Raw genomic sequence first — 14,886 nt, forward strand, 5'->3', positions numbered from 1 at the left:
TCTGCAAACGCACAGGTCTAGGAAAGAGGCACCTGGCCTGTCCCCTGGGCTATCTCGTTTCAAAGTCACGTAAGTTTCTGTAGCTTATAAGCGGCTCCTGCCCGCCCCCCCCCCCCGGCATCATGACATGGCTTTGCTGCAGACCTCGAGGTGCTCGGAATGACCTTGGTGATCATCCTTAACCTCAAATTCCCGGTCCTGCATTGCCCATCTCCCGGGTCACTACTGCTGACAAGGCTCTTCTGAAGTTCTGGGTTATTCTACAGTCTTTCAAGAGGGCTTCCCCTAAATCCTCTCACTAGGAATGCTTGGAAGAACGGGAGGAGCAGCCTCGAGGTTCCCATCCTTTACTCGGACACAGTGACAGCCCCCGCCATGGCTGCCCTACCACGGGGGCTACGCTTCGCAGCAGAGTCCCGGGCTCGCTTCGGGGCGTGCGCCCGGGGTGTGCCGCGCCCTCGGGGCCAATGTCCCGGGCGGGTTTCCGGGCCTCGGTAGCGCGGGAGGCGGCGGCGGCGCCGGCTGGCAGGCTGATGATGATGATGCTCTGTACTCGCAGCCGTTGGGAGGCAGCGTGAGCCTGAGAGAGCCCAGAGCAGCCGCGGTGGCCCAGCTGGAGCGCAGCCTCCTCCCGCTCCCATAATGCACAGGGCGGCAGCGGCGGCGGCGGCGGCAGCATCGCGGGCGGCCGAGGTGGCTGCGGCGGCGGCGACCCCCAGGACCCCGGGCAGGTGGAGCGCTCGCGGCTGCTCGCCGCGAGCCCGGGAGTGATGGCGAGGCCCCAGCGGGCCGCCAGCGCCTGAGGCGCCCCGCCCCGCCCCGCCCGGCCCTGCCCTGCCCTGCTCCCCGCCGGCGGCTGCGGGCGCTTCCTAGTCCGCGCGGACGGCCGCCCAGGCGAGGTGCGGCCTCCGCACAGGCGGGGGGCGTAGGCGCGCGGAGCCCGCCATGGCTGCGTCGGAGCTCTACACAAAGGTAAGGCGCCCCGTGGCCGGCGTCGAGGACTGGGGCCGCGCGGCCCTCGCCGCCAGCTGTCAGGCTGGGGAGGGGGCGGGAGCGGCGGGGCCAGCGCCACCCCCTTCAGCGCTTCAGAACCCTCGGCCCTACCCGCCGGTCGCCCGCTGCAGCACTTTCCTCTTTTCGGGCGAGACGGTTAAGGCGGCGGGGGGAGGCCCGCCTCGGGGGTCTCCCAGGCTCCTGCCGCGCTGCTGGAGCTGGGGGCAGAGCGGGCTTCCGAGTGGAAAGGGGGCCCATGTGTATTTAGCGGGGCGGGCGTGCCTCCGCTCCTGCTTGGCTTTGGAAAATTCCCGGCGGGTGGGAGATGCTTGCTCCGGTAGATCGGATGGTTTCTCTCATGGGGACACGCGCTTAAAATAACGTCTTGTGTTGGTATGCAGTGCTGCTTGCCAGCCAGCCTTTCTGTGAGGTTATTTTGAATCCTGCAAACGGTGGCCGTATCACCTTTAGCTCCCCGGTTTAGCTGCGCTGGGGGTGGCGAGCCCCGGGGAAAGATGTTGCCGGATGAACGCGAGCTGATTCACCGGCTGGGAGGGTCGGTACTCATTTGTCGCTGGGAGTTTGCAACCTGCGTGTAATCCCGCAGAGCCTTGTTAGGCTCCATGTCTTCACATCCTCTGGGGCAAACCTTTCCCTTCTGGGTTTGATTTAAGGGAAGTGGCAGTCTTTTCTTAGACTGACATCAATATTCTCAGGGTCTGGCAATCTCTGAATGGCCTATTATGGAGAACTGTCACTTGAGTGCTGTGCAGATTTGTGATGACCTTTGTGAATATATGTAATCATGGCATTTTATACTGTACACCCATGTGTAGGTAGATATTTTGCCAACTATTGATTGCTTCTACATGCAATTAATAGAGTTGCCTTTTCACATTAGCATTTGCAATAGAATTTTCATTTAGGGGCCTCTAATCACTGGAATCATTGTTTCCAAATGTGACTCAAGTCCAGGGCCCAAGTTGCAGTGTGTTTTACAGAGGAAAGAAGTCTGGACTGGGCATCGAGAGACCTGGATTCAAGCCGGGACCTTTTCACTTACTCACTGTGACCTTGGACAAGTCACTTAACATTTCTGGTTCGATTTCCTCATGAGTAAATAGAGTTAATTATACTTGCCTTTCATCCCTTACAAGCTGTTCTGATAATTAAACGATAATAGTTGTGAAAGCTTTTTGTAACCTATGAATTTCTCTGCAAATATGAGATATATGATTAATTTCTTCAACCATGAAATGAGGAACTTGCATGAAACATTCTCTGAGACCTCTTTCTAGTTTTAGGTTTAAGGGCTATCCAATTGGAACTTCTCTCTCAACCTGGTAATTTCTTTAGGCATTGCAGATCTCTAATGTATGAACGAATGCAATTGGAAACTGATTAAAAGTAACTTGACAGGCACTTAATATGGTGCTTACTATGTGCCAGGTACTGTTTTAAGCGTTTTAAAAATATAAACTCATAATCCTTATAAGGAACTGATGAGGTTGATATTAAGAAATATCAAAATCATTTTCACATGAAGAGATAATCAGTCTGTAAACATTCCTTGGTTACTTTGTGTAGCCCCTCCCCCCACTTCTACATCAAGTTTGTCCAACCCGCAGCCCGTGGGCCACATCCGGGCCCAGGACCGCTTTGACTGTGCCCCAACACAAATTCATAAACTTTCTTAAAACTTGAGATTTTTTTTTTTTGCAATTTTTTTTAAGCTCATCACTTATCATTAATATATTTTATGTGTGGCCAAACACAGTTCTTCCAATGTGGCCCAGGGAAGCCGAAAGATTGGATACCCCTCATTGTATATGGTGAGCAGTCATCTTTGAGCCACCTAATAGTAGGCTGCTTGACTAGAGACTGATTGGATAATAAATTGTTGTTGGATTTTGAACGCTTTTTCCCCCCAAGATGATTTGAGAGAAAAAATGGAAAAGATGTTATGATTTATAAATGGTAAAGTTTTGGGCTTCTGTCACAGCTTTATCACAATCTATTTTAAAATTTACCCTTTAACAGCCTGAGAAACATAGTGAGACCTGGTCTCTACAAAAAATTAAAAAATTGGGCTGGTCACGATGGCTCATGCCTGTAATCCCAACACGTTGCCGAGGTGGGTGGATCACCTGAGGTCAGGAGTTCGAGACCATCTTGACCAACTTGGCAAAACCCCGCCTCTACTAAAAATAGAAAATTAGCTGGGCATGGTGGCGCATGCCTGTAATCCCAGCTACTCAGGAGGCTGAGGCAGGAGAATCGCTTGAACCTGGAAGGCGGAGGTTGCAGTGAACAGAGGTTGCGCATTGCACTCGAGCCTGGGCAGCAAGAGGGAAACTCGGTCTCAAAAAAAAAAAAAAAAAAAAAATTAAAAAATGAACTGGGCGTGGTAGTCATGCCCGTGGTCCCAGGTACTCAAGAGCTGAGGCAGGAGGATCAGCTGAGGCAGGAAGATCGCTTGAGCCTGGGAGGTTGAGGCTGCAGTGAGCCATGATTGTGTCACTGCACTCCATTCTGAGCAAAAGAGCAAGAACATGTCTCAAAAAAAGTTTTTTTTAACCTCTTTGTCATTTTAAAACAGAATGGCTTAGAGATCAAGACTGAAGTTGGGGCTTACACTGCCTTTTTCTAAATACACTTATGCCTAATTAATAGCCTGGTTACTTGGTTGGTTGTTGGCTAATTCTTTTTGTGAATGGGCCTTAGCTTAATGGCAAGCGGAAATAGATATCAGGCATCCTATGTGCCAGGTACTTTGCTTAATATTTAGAGGATCTAACAGTGAACAAGATACAGTCCTTTCCCTCAACATGCTCACAGTCTGCTTCTTACATTCTTGACCCACTTTGAATCTATAGGGACATAAATAACCTTATTAGTAGAAGTTAGGGAATGGGTTGGGACATGGGGAAGATTGGGCTGATTCCAGAAATAAAAGCTACTATTGTAATTACTAGAGGAATAGGAAAATCATTAGAAGTATTATCAGTGGTAAAGCACAAGGATCTTCCCCTTGCAGAGGATTATAGGAAGGAAGTTCTAGGATAGATTACAAGGAAAGATGTATTAGTGACATGCCATAATTATGGTATTTAACATTGTGGTTAAATCTGAAAAGTACCCTTTAAAAAAATGTCATTCAGATCTTTTTTTTTTTTTTGGAGACGGAGTCTCGCTGTGTCACCCAGGCTGGAGTGCAGTGGCTGGATCTCAGCTCACTGCAACCTCTGCCTCCCGAGTTTACGCCATTCTCCTGCCTCAGCCTTCCGAGTAGCTGGGACTACAGGCGCCCACCACCTCGCACGGCTAGTTTTTTTTTTTTTTTTTTTGAGACGGAGTCTCGCTCTGTGGCCCAGGCTGGAGTGCAGTGGCCGGATCTCAGCTCACTGCAAGCTCCGCCTTCCGGGTTTACACCATTCTCCTGCCTCAGCCTCCTGAGTAGCTGGGACTACAGGCGCCCACCACCTCGCCCGCTAGTTTTTTTTTTTTTTTTTTTTTTTTTGAGGCGGAGTCTCGCTCTGTCGCCCGGACTGGAGTGCAGTGGCCGGATCTCAGCTCACTGCAAGCTCTGCCTCCCGGGTTTTTGTATTTTTTAGTAGAGACGGGGTTTCACCGTGTTAGCCAGGATGGTCTCGATCTCCTGACCTCGTGATCCGCCCGTCTCGGCCTCCCAAAGTGCTGGGATTACAGGCTTGAGCCACCGCGCCCGGCCATTTTTGTACTTTTTATAGAGACAGGGTCTTGCTATGTTGCCCAGGCTGGTCTCTAACTCCTCAGCTCAAGTGATCCTCCTGCCTCGGCCACCCAAAGTGTTGAGATTACAGACATGAGCCACCATGCCTGGCTTATTTTTAATTTTAAAAAAGTTTAAATTTTGTTTACTTTTCTGTTTTGTTTTTACCTGAAGCTGTTTGATTAGGAGGTTCCCATGTGTGCTAAGATGCTGAGTATTGTAACAGTGCAAAGACAATCTAAAATTCCACATTTGCAAAGCAAGTTAACTTGCCTAGATGAAACTGCTCTTAAGGTTGGTAGATTGTATATGTGTAACTTTCGATTCCCAACATATCCTCTCATATGTACAGAAGCCACATGGCCTAGATTTTTTCTGGGATAGATCCACTTTTATATTCTATGGCACTGTCTCTTCAAACTATTGATCCTGGAAATTCTAATATTTTCATGTTGAGACTGTATTTCTCAGACTGCTTTCAACATCTTAAAGAGGAACAGAAATCTCATCTCTGATCATGTGCCCTGACTCGGAGTTTGGCAAGGACATTAGCTGTCCTCAAGTCTCCTGTCACGCCCTTTCCATTTGAATTTCCTCCTGGTGTTCCTAGGCCTGTTAAAGGCATTGCTGTTCTCCTAGTTCCTCAGCTTGGAAACCTCCATATCTTTTTTTCTTGTCTTTCACATTCGACTTTTTCTATATCAATTCTAATTTCAATTGACATCCAGCTGATAGCTCAGATTTGGAACTTCCACTAGTACTCTTTTTCTCTATCTTAATGTCCCAAACATGTTTCTGTCTTATTATGGTTACTGTATCTGTGTATATGTTTACCACTCCCACCATACTGTAAGCCTCCTGAGATGCTGTTTTGTTTACCTCCTGTAGAGCCTAGCACAGTGTCTTACACAGAATAGCTGCTCATTGAATATTTGTTGAATGAATACTTAAACAGGGGAGGGATGGAATGAAAATAATGGTTTGGCATGATTAGTCCACTTGTAGGGACGAAGCAGGGTATAAAGATGTGGTTAAACAAGTAAACACATTTTCAGGCATGTTGAACAGGATGAGTAATATAACTGGGAGCCAGGGAGACCAGGAAACTTCCAGGAAACAAAGTGTGAAGTGATGAAGGTCTGGTGGACTGAGGCAGGGGCAGAAGGTGTGGGAAAGAAGAGGACAAATTTGAGAGAACAGGTCTCTCCGAGATGGATTACATGTAGGATGGGAAGGAGCAGGAGTAGGTTGAAATAATACCAGTAGCTCCAGCCTTGGAAACTGAAAGTTAATTCCTGTTTCATCACAAATTTTGATTTCCTCTGTGGAAACTGAATCTTACTTCTTAAGAAATACTTCTTTACGGCCGGGCGCGGTGGCTCAAGCCTGTAATCCCAGCACTTTGGGAGGCCGAGACGGGCGGATCACGAGGTCAGGAGATCGAGACCATCCTGGCTAGCATGGTGAAACCCCATCTCTACTAAAAATACAAAAAAACTAGCCGGGTGAGGTGGCGGGCGCCTGTAGTCCCAGCTACTCGGGAGGCTGAGGCAGGAGAATGGCATAAACCCGGGAGGCGGAGCTTGCAGTGAGCTGAGATCTGGCCACTGCACTCCAGTCCGGGCGACAGAGCGAGACTCCGCCTCAAAAAAAAAAAAAAAAAAAAAAAAGAAATACTTCTTTACACAGCTTGACAAAGCAAAATGCCCATTGTTTCCCCTTGAAATTTGTTACTGTTTCTTGAAGTGTGAAAGTTTTGTGTATTGCCCAGAAACGATTACAGAGAGGTTCTGATTCTAATGAGAATTGCTGCTGTCACATAGTTTAAATCTTACTGGTACTTTTTTTTTTTTTTAAATAATGAAAGAGAACTGGAGGAAGGTTTATGAATGGGCTTCCAGGGATTTAACAACAACCTCAGGGGAGGGGTGACAGGGAATGTGTAGGGGAGAATGTGGGAGGGGAGAGATGATCTGCCTTACTTCTTACCTCAGAAGGTAATTTAGTTTCTCTGTTTTTCGTTTTATGATGAATTTTGCCTCCATTGGGAGAATTCAGGAGTATGTGGTCCACTAGAGGATAGACTTGGTTGTATTTGTCTTCCCTTCAGGCAATTCCCAGTGAAGTACGAGGTACTGCTGGAAGTATAAACTTCTGACTGATCTATGGAGTAAGGTCTGGCCATAGGCAAAATATTACATGAGCAATTCCACTTCTTCCACCCCACTCGAAGGCATGTCCTCCATCCTACAGTGGTCTTCCTAGACTTGTTCTATTTGTCTTCCTGGGGAGTTTGTCCTTTCCTCCCCAGCACCACCCCACTCCCAATCTTGCATCAACTTTATTGAAGTATAATATACATGAAAAGTCCCTCATTTTAAGTGTACAGTTTGATGAATTTTGACGTATATTCTGTCATGTAACCACTACCACAAACAAGATGCAGAACATTTCCATCACCCCTAAAGTTCCCTTGTGCTTAGTCTCTTATCTTCCCCAACATCTTCAAGGAGTTTCTGGAGTTATGCTTGCTCATTAGGGCAGAAGGAAGTTTTTTCTTTTTGGTTTTTCGGAAATGAATGCTATGGTTCCACCTTAGCCCAACCAATAGAGATACTTACTACAAAGGCCTGGCATTGGAGGTCATGGCTGTGGAGTTTCATTTTCAGTGGGAGGCGGAAGTGGATGTAAAAGGAGTTTAAATGACTTTTGTTTAATCTTTCGTTCACACACTGACCACTTTGCCTTTATTAATGATGTCTGCCTTTGATGCCTTCTGAAATGCCCTTTGGTTAATTTTGCCCTTTAACAGTTCCTCTTCCCCATCTGTCTTGGTTGTAACGTCAGTCTGAGTTTGTGCTGATACAACCTAAACTTTGCAGAAACTTATCCTGGCCTCTTCATGCCCCAGGCATTCTCCATTTCTCTTCTTTTTTTTTTTTTTTTTTTTTTTTTTGAGGCGGAGTCTCGCTCTGTCGCCCAGACTGGAGTGCAGTGGCTGGATCTCAGCTCACTGCAAGCTCCGCCTCCCGGGTTTACGCCATTCTCCTGCCTCAGCCTCCCGAGTAGCTGGGACTACAGGCGCCCGCCACCTCGCCCGGCTAGTTTTTGTATTTTTAGTAGAGACGGGGTTTCACCGTGTTAGCCAGGATGGTCTCGATCTCCTGACCTCGTGATCCGCCCGTCTCGGCCTCCCAAAGTGCTGGGATTACAGGCTTGAGCCACCGCGCCCGGCCCCATTTCTCTTCTAAGCCCTCCTCACTTGGAATTCTTTTTAACTAGCAGACATTAGCATTAAGTATCTCCCTGTACAGCAAAGGCTTTTGCCAATTGTAAAACTTAGGGATGATGTAATTATTTTTTGATTTCAAAATAATGATTCTAAATTTGATTGAAATCAAGGGAGAAGTACATTGTACATAATGCACTAAGTATTCATGAATGTTCGTGAGGACCATGTGTCTACCTCCTTTGGCCTAATGTATTACTGTGGCCAAAAATGTGGGCAAGATGCTGGACTAGAGGGAGACTGCATGCACAAAAAAGATAGGTTTTTGTCCATCTTTTGTCACATATACAAAAACATATAGACCTGGCCAGGAATCCTGCGTGTGTGGTTGGTGTTTCTACTTCTTGATAAATATACCGGAAACCAGAGAAATTTCAGAATAGGAGAAGTAAAATGATCAGGGCAGTGAAGAGGCTAGACAGATTAAAAGTGTAGAACTCTCTAGTTTAGAAAGATGAAGGTGAGCTGGGAATACAGTAGAGTGGTTTTTTTTGTTTTTGAGATGGAGTCTCGCTCTGTCACCCAGGCTGGAGTGCAGTGGCACCATCTCGGCTCACTTCAACCTCCGCCTCCTGGGTTCAAGCGATTCTTCTGCCTCAGCCTCCCAAGTAGCTGGGACTACAGGTATGTGCCACCACCCCTGGCTAATTTTTGTATTTTTAGTAGCGATAGGGCTTCACAATATTGGTCAGGCTGGTCTCGAACTCCTGACCACGTGATCCGCCTGCCTCGGCCTCCCAAAGTGCTGGGATTACTGGCATGAGCCACCGTGCCCAGCCCTACAGTATACTATTTGACATCCAGAATAGTGGAAGTTTGTAACATCAAATCTCAGTTTAGTAGGGATATGTTTTAGATCTTGAAACAAATCAATATATGCCATTTTAAATGAATTTCTACTTTCAACTTTAAGTTTTACATTTCTGAAAGTCATTACCTCAAGTTATGATATTAGCTGAGATACAGGATGTAAATAGAGAGGGCCTGGGTAATTTATGGATGAAAGATTTGGCACACTGACTTACCAAACCGCTCTTTAACAGTGTCAATCAGTTTACCAGCCATAGCTGTTTTAGTTGGAAGAAACAGAAACCCAACTCAAGCCAAAAAGGAGTTTATTTGCTCATGTGACTTAAAAATCTAGGCATGGCTGGAATCAAGGCTCAGACATGGTCTTTGGGGCTCACTTCACTGACTTTCACATGCTGTCTGACATTGGTTTCATCCTCAGGACAGCTCTTTTTAGGGGTGAAAAGATGGTCAGTGGTACCTGTAGATCACATGATCTTACAGTACTGGGGCTGGAGGAAGAGAGCCTGAGAGAGGAATTCTGGTCACGTGCCTTCTTTCACTGTGGCCTCTAGGCAGTAGGAGAGGAGCACCATGAGTGGTCAAGTCTGTGCTCACCCCAGAGGCCTGGGGGAGGACAGCGCACCATGATTGATAGTTTCACTCCAACCTCATAGGATGGCTGTGAGCTGTTCGCCATTGGAAGGAAAAGTGCTAGGTGGACAAAATAAACAACTACCCTCAGTGCCTGTCGGCTATGAATAGGTCACCGAAAATGATAGTCATTGAATTCTACCCCTTCTTTTCTGATCTTTGAGCAGAAGAATGGGAGATTTTTCTTGACCAGGGGACATTAGGTGTCTTTCCCCTACAGAATTATTTTGGATTGAAAAATAAAAGCCAGGCCAGGTGCGGTGGCTCACGCCTGTAATCCCAGCGCTTTGGGAGGCCAAGGCAGGCAGATCATGAGGTCAGGAGCTTGAGACCAGCCTGGCTAACATGGTGAAATTTTCTACTAAAAATACAAAAATTAGGCATGGTGGTGTGTGCCTGTAATCCCAGCTACTCGGGAGGCTGAGGCAGGAGATTTGCTTGAGCCCGGGAAGCAGAATTGTGCAAAATTTCTTTTTGTCTGTCCGTCATCCCGTGTTCATGTCTGGTGGTAGTCTGTCTTCTGTTCTCTTCCTCCCACCTGTTCATCTTCTTTATCCCCCTATTTAATTTTATCTGCCCACCCCTTCTGCCCTGTTGTGATTTGTTATAACCAAGTATATATACACCCTACTCTTATAATGGAATAAAATAGGTTACTAAAGAGTGAATCTTTTGCCGGGCGCGGTGGCTCATGCCTGTAATCCCAGCACTTTGGGAGGCCCAGGCAGGCAGATCACGAGGTCAGGAGATTGAGACCATCCTGGCTAACACAGTGAAACCCCGTCTCTACCAAAAATACAAAAAAATTAGCCGGGTGTGGTGGCCGGCGCCTGTAGTCGCAGCTACTGGGGAGGCTGAGGCAGGAAAATGGGGTGAACCCAGGAGGCGGCGGAGCTTGCAGTAAGCGGAGATGGCGCCACTGCACTCCAGCCTGGGCGACAGAGCGAGACTCCGTCTCAAAAAAAAAAAAAAAAAAAAAAAGATAAATAAATAAATAAAAAAGAGTGAATCTTGTCTTCATAACTTAGATTGAGGAGGGAACTTCATTTTTGCTTTTGCTTTATTACCACTCCCTGATCTGATATCACAAAGTAATTTTTTACAAGTTTGCATAAATCATTTTCTGTGTATGTGAGTGTGTTTCAAACAAACACTTTTGTGTTAGACTAGTTAGACTAGACTAGTTCAGCCTTAGTTTTTTAGCTTACCATACTGGTCTACATTACAGTAAGATGACTGGATATTCCTTTAAAGATATGATCTCACCTGAAAACATTTTTCTGCCAGTACTTAAACAACTTTTACACAGGGTTGGTCTCTCTATGCTTAAACTCAGAAAAAAAAAAATCTTACTTCTAGTTTGATAAGCAGCATGGTTGGGTTGGGAGCAGAATTTTTCTGGAGACGTTGTCTGTAAAATTGGGAAATGTATATCTTAATAATAAGGAATTTTGGTCCACAACCTAGATTAAATTTTCATAAAGTCAGAATATGCATTTCTTATTTTAGAAATGAAAAAGTTAAGCCCCTTAGAGTTACTATTGCATTTTAACCCACTCGTACTGTTTATACTAATGTTTTTCATCCTCGACCAAAATTTCTCAACCTCTGCACCACTGATAGTAGGCTAGATAATTCTTTTTTTTGTGTGTGGGGGGGGTGGCTCTCCTGTGTATTGTAGTATGTTTAGCCAAATCTCTGACCTTTATCTACGAGATCCAGTAGCACCCAACATCCCTAGTTGTGACAACCAATATTGCCTACAGACATTGCTAGATATCTCTTGGGGTGGTGGGGATGGGGGAGAATCACACATACCCTTGAAACCACTAAACTAGATGATAAGCCTTCAACTAGGTTAAGAACAAGTAGGAAGAAGTTAATTGGGAAATTAGGATTAATTGGGAAAACTTTTTTAAAAAGTTGATTTATAAGCATTATTTTTCTGCTTATAGAAGTGATGCCTTGTAGCTAATCTGGATTATTTGAATAATACAGAACATATAAAGGAAGAAAGTTAAAATAAACTAATTATGCCACCTAGAAATAATCATTGTCAACTATTGATTTTAAGTCTTTTGTCTATATTCACAAGTGGTAATGATTTTTAAAATAATTTTTAAACTTAATATGTATTGTGAGAATTTATATCAATAAATATTCGTTGAAAAAATATATCTGTGTATGTATGTTTTGAGACGAAGTTTCGCTCTTGTTGCCCAGGCTGGAGCGCATTGGCACGATCTCAGCTCACTGCAACCTCTGCCTCCCAGGTTCAGGTAATACTCCGGCCTCAGCCTCTGGAGTAGCTAGGATTACAGGTGCCCAGAGTAGCTGGGATTACAAGCGCCTGCCACCATGCCTGGCTAAGTTGTATTTTTAGTAAAGACGAGGTTTCACCATGTTGGCTAGGCTGGTCTTGAACTCCTGACCTCAGGTGATCTGCCCACCTCAGTTTCCCAAAGTGCTGGGATTACGGGTGTGAGCCACCGTGCCCAGCCCATTGAAAATATTTTTAATGGCAGCATAATATTCAATCATCTGGGTATACCAAAATGTATTTACTGCTGGGCATTTTTCACTAATGGAAGTGATATGCTATAGTGAGCATCTTTGTTCATAAGTCTGCTTAGTCAGTTTTAGTTAATTGTAGAATTCAAGTCTCCCTAGCAATAATTAGCATTTGTATTTATGCAGGATAGGGCATTCACATTCACTTCATTTTAAAAATAGCACTCTTTATGTGCATTGCCTGAGGGATAGGGTGACCAGATGTCCCACTTCTAGAAGATGCTTTCTGCCTTTTAATATCTTTATTCTGTTTTGAGAAATTTTCTTAGACTAGAAACATATAAGTTCATTTCAAAAATTTAACCTTTTGGAAATTGAGACTGCTTCTTTTTCTGACCATTGTCATTATTGTTGGTTTTATTCACTCTGTTTCTTGATCTTGGATGAATCTGTGCCAGAGAGAATAATTGAACTAGAGAAAATTTTAAAAAGAGAAAAAATATGAAGCTTCTGAATTACTATACATGATATAATTTTAGTTTGAAAATTACCTGATAATATGTTATCAGGACATAGTAGACATGTCCTCCTAATTAGAACAAATTAACAGTGTCTGGAGGAGGCTATGCATTTGCTTTCGGGGACAGTTGAGAACCTGAGAGTCCTTCAGCATCAACTACCTGCTTTGTAAAACAATTAGAATGGAGCAAAATATGCCCAATGCTAAAGGAGCGCCCTAGAATGGAATCTTTATAGCAGTCAGAAAGTGTTTTGGGATTAGTGAGGCCTTCAGGTCATTGCTGTGCGTAGCAGCCCTTCCAAAGGACTAGAATCACGGCAGTAGCCGCAGACCCGGACAGGGGTTGATTGTGTGGAGCCTTAGACATTAAAGGCATAGGAAACTGAGTTGAAAGCCTTAGCAGCCTTGGAAGTTGCTTTTCTTCCTCCACTAAAACCTTGATTTTTTTTTAACCTTATATAGTTATTACTTATTTTCTTCTAAAAACTGTGGCTCAGTCAAATGTGTGGTTCCATGGCAGTAAATTATCAAGTAATAGTGATTAATATTTACTGAGGCTTTACTGTAGGCCAGATGCTATTCTGAGGGCTTTGTTGCAACTGTTTCCTTCCTTGCCTTCCACCCCTCCCAGGGTCCTGAAAGCGAGGCAGTACATCACAGAAGTCAAGGGCGTGGAATCCACACCTAGATACTGGATCTTGGTTTCAATCCTGGTTTTGCTATTCACTTTCTCTGTGTCCTTAAGCCACTTAACTCTTTATGCTTCAATTTCCTTATCTTTATAGTGATGATAATAAAACCTACCTTATGTGGTTTTAACGATGACTAAGTTATATTAAGAAATGCTTAGAATAGTGACTGGTATTTAGTAAATTCTTTTTTTTTTTTTTGAGACGGAGTCTTGCTCTGTCGCCCAGGCTGGAGCGGAGTGGCGCAATCTCGGCTCACTGCAAGCTCCGCCTCCTGGGTTCACTCCATTCTCCTGGCTCAGCCTCCCGAGTAGCTGGGACTACAGGCGCCCACCACCACGCCTGGCTAATTTTTTGTGTTTTTAGTAGAGACGGGGTTTCACCATGTTAGCCAGGATGGTCTCAGTCTCCTGACCTCGTGATCCGCCCTCCTCGGCCTCCCAAAGTGCTGGGATTGCAGGCGTGAGCCACCGCGCCCGGCCGGTATTTAGTAAATTCTTACAAGTATTAGTTATTACTGTTGTTGCTGTTACAGCTGTCATTCTCTTTTCTCTCTGTCTGCTTTCTTGTCTTCATAAGCTCACTTACCTCCTATTGCACCTTAGATATTGACGTTCCTGGGCTCTGTCCTTGACCTACACTCCCTCCCACTGTGGCCTGATCCAGTCCTGAAGAGTCAGGTGCCAGCCCTGTGCTGATGACTTCCAAACCTGTTTCCAGTCTGCTTGCTCTCCCTACAAACCTAGATCCCTACAGACAACTGCCTAGTGGACATCTTCACAAGCACCCCAAACCCAGCATATTCAAAATCGATTGTCATCTCCTCCCTCCTTCTTCATACTACTCTACCTGATTTAATTTCTCTGTGTCTTAGTTTCTTCATCTATATGATGGGATAATACTTACTTCATAGGGTTGTTATGGGGATTAAATGAGATAGTTCATGGGAAGAACTTAGCATAATGCCTGGCACATATTTAAGAAATGTTAGCTACTGTAATTGTTGTTATTTCTTTTTCCTGTCTGGTGAATGACATCAATATCCCTCCAATAACCCAAACACAAAACTTAGAAATAGTCTTGATTTACTTTCCCCTGCACCCCTGCACCCCACCTAATCAGTTATTTCCTAGTACTGTTGCTGCTTTATTTGGGGCCCTTATCTTTTTTTTTCTGGTTTTTTTTTTTTTTTTTTTTATCTTGAGACAGGGTCTTGCTCTGTTGCTCAGGCTGGAGTGCAGTGACGTGATCATAGCTCACTGCAGTCTCAACCTTGTGAGCTAAGTAATCCTTCTGCCTCAGCCCCCCAAGTAGCTGGTACTATAGTAACTGCATGCCACCACACCTAGCTAATTTTTTGTTTTTTGGAAACAGGGTCTCACTGTGTTGCCCAGGCTGGTCTCGAACTACTGGCTTAAGTGATCCTCCCACCTTGGCCTCCCGAAGTGCTGAGATTAGAGGCATGAGCCACCATGCTTGGCTTGGTCCCTTATTCTTTCCTGGTTCCTGAAACAGCTTCCTAAGCAATCTTTGGTCTTACTTTCTATAATCTTTTTTTTTCATTCTTTGTAATGTGAGATCTTTGTAATGCACATATCTGATCATGCCACTACCTAGCTTGAAATTCCTTTATGATTCCCTGTAGGATTTTGTCCTGAAAATAAATTTGTTAGTGTAATGCTTCCTGAAC

The 14,886-nt window shown here is 45.0% G+C and overlaps 1 protein-coding gene across 9 annotated transcripts in view; it reads left to right on the top strand.

The window, feature by feature from the left end:
• Positions 1-629: 629 nt before the first annotated feature.
• MYO5A (myosin VA) overlaps positions 630-14,886 on the top strand; it is a 223,219-nt gene continuing 208,962 nt past the window's right edge. For 7 of the 9 annotated variants that reach the window (XM_033190086.1, XM_033190091.1, XM_033190094.1 and 4 more), the window contains exon 1: positions 878-972. In XM_033190086.1, coding sequence (XP_033045977.1) covers positions 946-972 — 27 coding nt within the window. In that variant the 5' untranslated portion in view covers positions 878-945. Of the gene's footprint in view, positions 973-14,886 lie in introns of all 9 variants that reach the window. The other 2 variants (XM_033190085.1, XM_033190088.1) reach the window with 2 other exon arrangements.

This window comes from Trachypithecus francoisi, unplaced genomic scaffold, assembly GCF_009764315.1.
Source record: "Trachypithecus francoisi isolate TF-2019V2 unplaced genomic scaffold, Tfra_2.0 Lachesis_group3, whole genome shotgun sequence".
NCBI lineage: Eukaryota > Metazoa > Chordata > Mammalia > Primates > Cercopithecidae > Trachypithecus > Trachypithecus francoisi.